Below are 8,902 nucleotides of genomic sequence, written 5' to 3'. Positions count from 1 at the left end.
AGATTAGGCCTTGATCTTGAAGACAAACAACCAATTTCATTAGTTGCCAAAAGAAGGAAAACTGGCGAAGGACCATCTGTTTAAGTTTTCCTTCTATCTATCTGCTTGTAATTTTATTTACTTTCTTGTAACTTCATTGTAAAGTTGTGTATATACAAGTTGCTAGATTGTAACTCACAAGTTAGATATCTGATAAGATCTACAAACAATTAAAACTAAACCCAAGACATTTGATGATCTATAAGAATGTCTTGGAAACTTAATAGGTTTTTATCAAACTCAAGTATTTCAAACTTATACTTGTATAGAAACAAGTTTGAAAATAGTTGGCAATATTTCAGGACAATTAGGGGGAATTTGTTAGGTCCAGTTTAAGCTATAAACTGGCGCTCTCCAGCGGCATCTGGAGAGCATGAAGAATTGTCCGAAATATTAGAATTTTTCTAAAAATTATTAATAAAAATACTAATATAATAATATATTTGGATAATGATTATTATAATTTTTAGTTTATACTTTATCTAAATGATGACATAAGTGAGAGTCAGTTTAATGAAATCGAGCGATTTGATTGGTTAATAAGTTATTAGTTCAACTGTCTTATATTATTATTATTATTATTATTATTATTATTATTATTATTATTATTATTATAATAATATTATTATTAAGATTAAGATTAAGATTAAGATTAAGATTGATGATGATGATAGATTGATAAATTGATATCTAATGAAATAATAATAAATTAGTTTTATACGTTTTACAAATATAACAATCGTTGTCTAAACTAAATTTTTTTGATATATTTAATTAGAGGTGGCAAAATGTCTGGGTCGGATCGGGTTGGGTGACAGGTCAAAACGGATCCGGGTCAAAACGGGTCTGGATCAAAACGGGTAATTTGAGAAACGGGTCAAAACAGTCCGGGTCAAAATGGATCCGGGTCAAAACGGTCCAGGTCAAAATGGATCCGGGTCAAAACGGGTCATTTTAAATATGAGCTTAATTATACAATTTCTTTTATTATATATAATTTTTTATATAATATATACATACTATTTAATTATATAGTTGTTATTGAATTAAGTTTTCAAAAGGTAAGTCGTTCTATGTTTATTATACTTCAATTTAATTTAATTAAATTATGTTCAATAGTAGTTATAGTTACTAGACTAGATTTTAGACCCGTGTCCGACACAGGACACGGGGTTTACGATATTATCAATATTAGATATTCATACATTTAATTCATAAAAACTTATAATTTTGAAAATATACGTTTGTAAGTGGTATACTTTGCAAGTTGTAGTACAATAACCATATGTTCGTCACTGTCATTATTAGATGATACATATTGATAGGATTGTTTGTCGTTGTCAATCCACAAGGCACATGTTACAATAGTTTCTCTATTATATAATTTTTTGAAACTAATTGTACTCATAATGTGATATTATTATGAAAGATTATTAAGAATTAAAATATAAACATACTTGTGATCTTGTACTTGACATTTAAGTATATGTGTTTGATCATGATACGACCCATAACATGAATATGTTTGTTTTCAATCTGTAACGACCAAACTCCGTGTATAATAATATAAAAGTTATAAGATTTTTTTTATTATTTTTTTTTTTTTTGCTCAGGTGTGCCACATGCTTATATACATGTGCCACATTTTTGAGTTAAAACCAGAACAGAAGCAAATATGTGCCACATGCCAAATTTCATGTGCCACATATCCTGACTTTCAGTTTTCCATGTGCCACATCCATAGTGATTGTGCCACACAAATGACCCAAATCCGAACAGAACCTAAAATGTGTCACATACATTTTCTGTACGTGCCACATATTAGGGCTGAAAAATAAAAAGACCCAATTTGACACTTGACTCAACTTGTAATCTTTCCAAACACAATTCTAAGCTTCATAACACTACATTTCAGATTTCAAACAAGTATTTGACATGATATATGATAATTACAACCATTGTTCGACCAAAAAATCAATGTACAACGAAACGGGTCGCTTACCCGAGTCATTGACCTACTAGATGCTTACAATACCATATACAATTCAAATAGCTAAAAACTTGACCTTATCACAGGTTTTATACCAAAATAGACATGTTTAACTAAAAATAACATGTATCAAGAGCCAAAAGGTACCAAAGGGATGTTCTACCCAAATTACCCAAAATGTCAACCTTTGAGATGGCAAAAGACTTCACTTGAACTTCACTCTACAACCTCCTTGCTCTTGCTACTACCAACTCCTATAAGAGAGTTAAACACTAAAATATAAGCTACGCTTAGTGAATGCATACACATACAATCATAATCATGTCATTCCAACTTTGTGCATCAAGCACCATATAAGCCTAGCAAGCTAGCCTTTTCATACAATTCAAACAACATACATTCATTTTTCAACATGGTCATGGATAATTTGGCTAGTAGGAATTTACCCACCTACTAGCTTTTACATACAATATGACTAGTAGGAATTTACCCACCTACTAGTTCGTACAATCAATCAAACAAATGGGTCATAGGAATTTACCCACCTATGACCTCAAATAACAAGAACATGATTATATGCATATACACTCACCTCAAACTTGGCTACTTGACACAATAAGACTACAAATTCAACAATTCAATCTTCAATACCTATACAAGAATAAACACATACCATCTATGAGTTCCATGACTCGATTGCCTTACATGAAACTATTTGCTTGCATCGATTCTAACACTATGGTGTTTGGCCACTCAACATTTTTCCATCAATTCAAATTCTCATGAAAGTGCTTTATTTCATAATTTCTAGCCAAACACCACAAGATATAAGATTCTTACCAAGGGGGATTTTCATTAACAACATCTCTTTCAATCAAAATATCCATTTATCAATCAAATTTAGTTAGGGTTCTACTTGAACATATCAATAACAAAAATCCCCAAATTCTAGAATCAAGAACCCTAATTTTCAATAACAAAATAGAACTAGGGTTATAGAAAATTAATACCTCAAGAATGAGAGACAAGAGTTAGGGCTTTCAATCACCATTCTTCCCCCATTTTCTTCTTAAAATTTCAGCCACCATCCTTCCATACAACCCTCAAATTTTCAATTTCTTATTTAATTGGTGGTGATTGTTGTTATTGTTCTAGGATTGAAATTCTTTAATTTGAGTTTTGAAACCTTAATTGCATGAATTTTGATGGATTGAGAGATGAATTAGTGAGAAGTAGGCTAAAAGAATGAGTGAAAAAAACATGAGTCATAAGACTAAGTGGCTGGCTTTTCTTCCCTGAAGGCCACGTCCCATTTCAATTTTAATGGGTTTAATACCCGCTAGCCACTAAAGTTCCAACTAAATTAACCCCTTATCTCAAAACAAAATACTAGGAAATTAATTTAATGCCAAAACTATGAAAAGGGTTAATTTTCTTTTACCTTAAAATATTGGGGTGTTACAAATCTCCCCCACTTAGAATCGATCACGTCCCCGTGATCCATTCCATGTGCAAGGACGGATAGTACACCAACATGTCCTGCTCGGTTTCCCACTTATACTCGGAACTTTTATGATGCTTCCATTGTACCTTGAAGGTGCGTACCGTCTGATTGTTTATCCTTCTCAACTCCTCTTCAACTATGGCAACCGGTTCCTCGACATAAGTTAACTTTTTGTCTAGCTCGATTTCATTTAAGGAAACACACGTTGCATCATCAACAAGGCATTTTCGGAGTTGTGACACATGAAAAGTGTTATGAATGCGAGATAGCTCTTCGGGCAACTCCAATTGGTATGCCATTTTGCCAACACGGGCTACAATGCGAAACGGGCCTATGAATCGTGGACTCAACTTTCCACGCTTGCGAAATCGTAACAAGCCTTTCCATGGAGACACCTTTAACATAACCCGATCACCAACCATAAACTCAATGGGCCGTCTCCTAACATCGGCATTCGATTTTTGTCTATCTTGAGCCGCTTTAAGTCTTTCACGAATCTCGTCTATCTTTTGCGTAGTCTCAAGAACGACATCGATTCCTCCTAATTCCCGTTGGCCCACTTCTCCCCAACCAATGGGAGTTCGACATCTTCTACCATAAAGCATTTCGTACGGTGGCATCTTCATACTAGAATGGTAGCTATTATTGCATGAAAATTCTGCCAAAGGTAAGTATGCATCCCATGGTCCTCCAAAATCAATAATGCATGCTCGTAACATATCTTCCAATGTTTGGATGGTTCTTTCGCTTTGACCGTCCGTTTGCGGGTGATATGCGGTACTAAAATGTAACTTAGTACCCATATCTTCATGAAACTTCCTCCAAAAATGGGAGGTAAATCGAGTATCTCTATCCGAAACAATAGAGACGGGGATGCCATGCCGAGCTACAACTTCTTTCACATATAAATCGGCTAAAACTTCGGAAGATGATGACTCACGAATGGGCAAAAACAAGGCACTTTTCGTTAACCGATCTACAATCACCCAAATGGAATCAAATTGATGTTTGGGCGTCTTAGGGAGTTTGGTAATGAAGTCCATAGTCAAGTGCTCCCATTTCCATTGTGGTATATCAAGTGGTTGGAGCTTCCTATACGGCTTTTGATGCTCCGTCTTAACTTGTAAACAAGTCAAACACTTTTCCACATACTTGACAATGTCACGTTTCATGCCCGACCACCAATAATCGACCTTCAAATCTTGATACATCTTCGTTGCGCCGGGGTGGATAGAGTACTTGGACTTATGTGCTTCATCAAGAAGAACTTTCTTCATCGTTCACGAGAATGGAATCCAAAATCTCCCATAACGAACCATGAGACCACGAGAGTCCTTAGAGAGATGTTGCAATTTCCCTTTAGTTCTCTCTTGTTTGGGGTCGCGTTTCAAGGTTTTTCTTGAGCTTCCCTTATTCGTTCGAAGAAATCGTTTGTAAGCATTACCCAAAGAGGTGAAACACGGATTGTAAAGTGAGAGCTTTTTCTACTCAAGGCGTCGGCTACCACATTGGCCTTCCCGGGGTGATACAAGATTTCACAATCATAATCTTTCAATAAGTCTAACCACCTCCATTGACGATTATTAAGATCACGTTGCTCAAAGAAATACTTGAGGCTCTTATGATCGAAATATGTGGAAAATTTAACGCCATACAAGTAATGATGCCAAATCTTCAATGCAAAAACAACCGCCGCAAGCTCCAAATCATGGACGGGATAGGACTTCTCATGAGTTTTTAATTGTCTTGATGCATAAGCGATAACTCGCCCCTTTTGCATAAGAACACAACCAAGACTATTGAACGAGGCATCACAATACACCGAGAAATCTTCAACTCCATCCGGCAAAGTAAGAATAGGTGCTTGGCTCAACTTTTCTTTTAGAGATTGAAACGCACCTTCTTGTTCACCTTTCCAATCAAACTTCTCGTTCTTTCGAGTCAATTTTGTAAGAGGTGAAGCCAACTTGGAAAAATCTTGAATGAACCGACGGTAATAACCCGCCAAACCAAGAAAACTACGAATTTCTGTTAGGGACTTAGGAAATTCCCACTTCATGATGGCACTTATTTTCGACGGATCGACTTTAATTCCATCTTGATTAACAACATGACCGAGAAATTGCACTTCCCGCAACCAAAATTCACATTTCGAGAATTTAGCATATAACTTCTCACGGCGAAGGGTCTCAAGGACTTCACGGAGATGTTTCTCATGATCGGATGGACACTTCGAATAGATCAAAATGTCGTCAATGAAAACGATAACGGATTTATCAAGGAAAGGACGACATACACGATTCATAAGATCCATGAAGGCCGCCGGAGCATTTGTCAAGCCAAAAGGCATGACCATGAATTCATAATGGCCATATAGAGTCCTAAATGCGGTTTTTGGGATGTCTTCTTCACAAATTTTAAGTTGATGGTACCCCGATCGAAGATCAATCTTTGAGAAATAAGAAGCTCCTTGAAGTTGATCAAAAAGATCATCAATACGCGGCAAAGGGTACTTGTTTTTGATAGTAACCTTATTGAGTTCACGATAGTCAATGCACATACGTAAACTACCGTCTTTCTTCTTAAAAAACAAGACGGGAGCACCCCAAGGTGAACTACTTGGGCGAATAAAACCCTTATCAAGTAGTTCTTGGAGTTGATCCATTATCTCTTGCATTTCGGTTGGAGCGAGACGATGAGGAGCCTTGGCAATAGGTGTAGCACCCGGAATGAGGTCTATTTTGAAATCAATTTGCCTTTCGGGAGGGAGACCCGGTAAATCATCGGGGAAAACATCTACAAACTCGTTCACAATAGGAATTTCGGACATCGATTTAGATTCCTTATTGGAATAAACAACATGAGCTAGAAAAGATTTGCACCCTCGAGAGATAAGTCGACGGGCTCGAGCAAAGGTGCACAAGGGCAATGAGTCTTGATTTCTTTCACCGTAAATGACCATATCCCTACCGTTAGGAGCTTTGAGGTGAACACTTTTATCGGTACAACAAATATTTTCCTTATGTTGGCCAAGCCAATCCATACCCAAAATCACATCCAATTCTCCCAAACCCATCGGAATAAGATTAGCTTTGAAAATTTCAAAATTGATGGTTAAACTACAACCTAGATACACATTTTTAATCATGTAGGTTTGATCACCCGCTACCTCCACCAACAAAGGGGGTTCAAGAAAAGACAATTGTAAAGGGATGCAATTAGTGAATCGAGTAGCAACAAAGGAACGATTTGCTCCGGAATCAAATAAAATCTTAGTGGGTGTGTCATGAACTAGAAAGGTACCTGACACGACATCGGTGGATTCTTTAGCTTGAGCTACTGAGATTTGGAACGATCTTCCCCTCGGATTCCCTACTTGTTTCGCCAACTTTCTTTCATTAGCCTTTCTTGCTTCGGCTTTCCTTTCTTCCTCCATCAACAAAGGGCAAGCACTCTTCATGTGTCCTTCATTGAAGCATTTGAAACACACGGTAGGCTTGCTTGGAGAGAACTAACAATCTCGGCCAATGTGACTCGGTTGGCCACAATTGAAACATCCTTTCTTTGATGGTAATAAACAAACTCCGAAATGATGTTTCCCACAATTATTGCAAGTGGGAATGTTTTTCCTATTCGAACCACCCCCCGAACTACCACTAGACCGGAACTTCTTGTTTGGAGAGTTACTTTGTTCCGTCTTTCTCTTGGAGGTCTCATCATCCGGCATGCCTTGTTCAACCTCATGCCACCTAGCCACATCAACCAATTGTGTAAACGATTCGATTTGAAGTAACGTAATCTTCTCTCGAATGTTTTTGCGAAGTTTGCGATAAAAATGCTCCTTTAACAACCGATCATCTTTCAAATATTCCAGACAAAATTGAGCTTTGTCCAGAAATTGTACCCGAAACTCATTAACATTCAAAGTACTTTGTGAGTCATTCATGAACTCGCTCCTAAGCCTAGTCACATCGGCTTCTGATCGAAACTCTTTAAAGAAGGCTACTTTGAAATCAGCCCATTCCATTCCTACCGTTGCTTCCTCACCCTTCTTGACAATTTCACCATCCCACCACAACTTAGCCCTATCACATAACAAGCTTGACCCATACAAGGTCTTATCTTCCAGTGGAGTCTTTGTGATGCGGAAGGCTCCCTCAACCTCGTTTATCCATCTTGTGCGCACAATTGGGTCGGGATCCCCATTGTATTTGGGTGGGTTAACAATGGTGAAGCTCTTAAGATCATAAGGCTTCTCATTCTTAGGCTTCGGATGTTCCTCAGCGTCTTGATTTTCCGGTACTTTTTCTTTTGGGAATCGTTTATCAAATTCTACTTGTACCGCGGAGGCAACTTCTTCCCTTATCTTGATGGTGATAGTATCACTCATTGCGCCCTCAAGGGTCTCGTTTAACTTTTTAACGATAAATGGAGAAAAATTCTCCAAAGCCTTCCCGATTTGCTCACTAATGTAATCATGACTTAGTTCCTCAATCGACACACTTTTGTTCTTGCCATGACTCGATCCGTCTTCATCTTGAGATGAAGCCATACTACACAATTCGAGAAGCTTATCAATAACACACTTCATTCACTAATTAGGCTCTTATACCCCCAAACCTTCATGTCCGATCATTTCCGTATTTAGTAAGTTTAATTTAAAACATAATAGCTTATGATCTATAATAGGCCGGCTGTATTATTATCATAAACTATTTCATTTTAAACCAATCTTACGAAAACTTCAACTCTCAAACATGAAACATCCAAACCTAAGGTCAAAGTCAAATTTTCCTATGGTTCAAGTCTAGGCATCTTAACTAAAAGATCGAAACCTAAATCCCTTGAACCATGGCTTTGATATCAAAAATGTAACGACCAAACTCCGTGTATGATAATATAAAAGTTATAAGATATTTTTTTTTTTTTTTTTTTGTGTGCCACATGCTTATATACATGTGCCACATGCCAAATTTCATGTGCCACATATCCTGACTTTTAGTTTTCCATGTGCCACATCCATAGTGAATGTGCCACACAAATGACCCAAATCCGAACAGAACCTAAAATGTGTCACATACATTTTCTATATGTGCCACATATTAGGGCTGAAAAACAAAAAGACCCAATTTGACACTTGACTCAACTTGTAATCTTTCCAAACACAATTCTAAGCTTTATAACACTACATTTCAGATTTCAAACAAGTATTTGACATGATATATGATAATTACAACCATTGTTCGACCAAAAAATCAATGTACAACGAAACGGGTCACTTACCCGAGTAATTGACCTACTAGATGCTTACAATACCATATACAATCCAAATAGCTAAAAACTTGACCTTATCACAGGTTTTATACCAA

At 36.9% G+C, this 8,902-nt stretch overlaps 1 protein-coding gene across 1 annotated transcript; it reads right to left on the bottom strand.

Annotated features, from left to right (window-relative positions):
• Positions 1–7,044: 7,044 nt before the first annotated feature.
• Positions 7,045–8,085, bottom strand: LOC122601335. Its single transcript, XM_043774102.1, has one exon. It carries the CDS (start codon positions 8,083–8,085, stop codon positions 7,045–7,047), a length of 1,041 nt encoding a protein of 346 aa, XP_043630037.1.
• Between the last annotated feature and the right edge of the window lie 817 nt (positions 8,086–8,902).

The sequence above is a fragment of the Erigeron canadensis genome, chromosome 5 (assembly GCF_010389155.1).
Source record: "Erigeron canadensis isolate Cc75 chromosome 5, C_canadensis_v1, whole genome shotgun sequence".
Lineage (NCBI taxonomy): Eukaryota > Viridiplantae > Streptophyta > Magnoliopsida > Asterales > Asteraceae > Erigeron > Erigeron canadensis.
Note: the sequence above shows the minus strand (reverse complement) of the source record. Positions and strands in the feature narration are given on the sequence as shown.

What these genes read in the sequence shown, in the direction of transcription:
- LOC122601335 (XM_043774102.1), bottom strand. Translation starts at nt 8,085, where the DNA reads ATGGCTTCATCTCAAGATGAAGACGGATCGAGTCATGGCAAGAACAAA.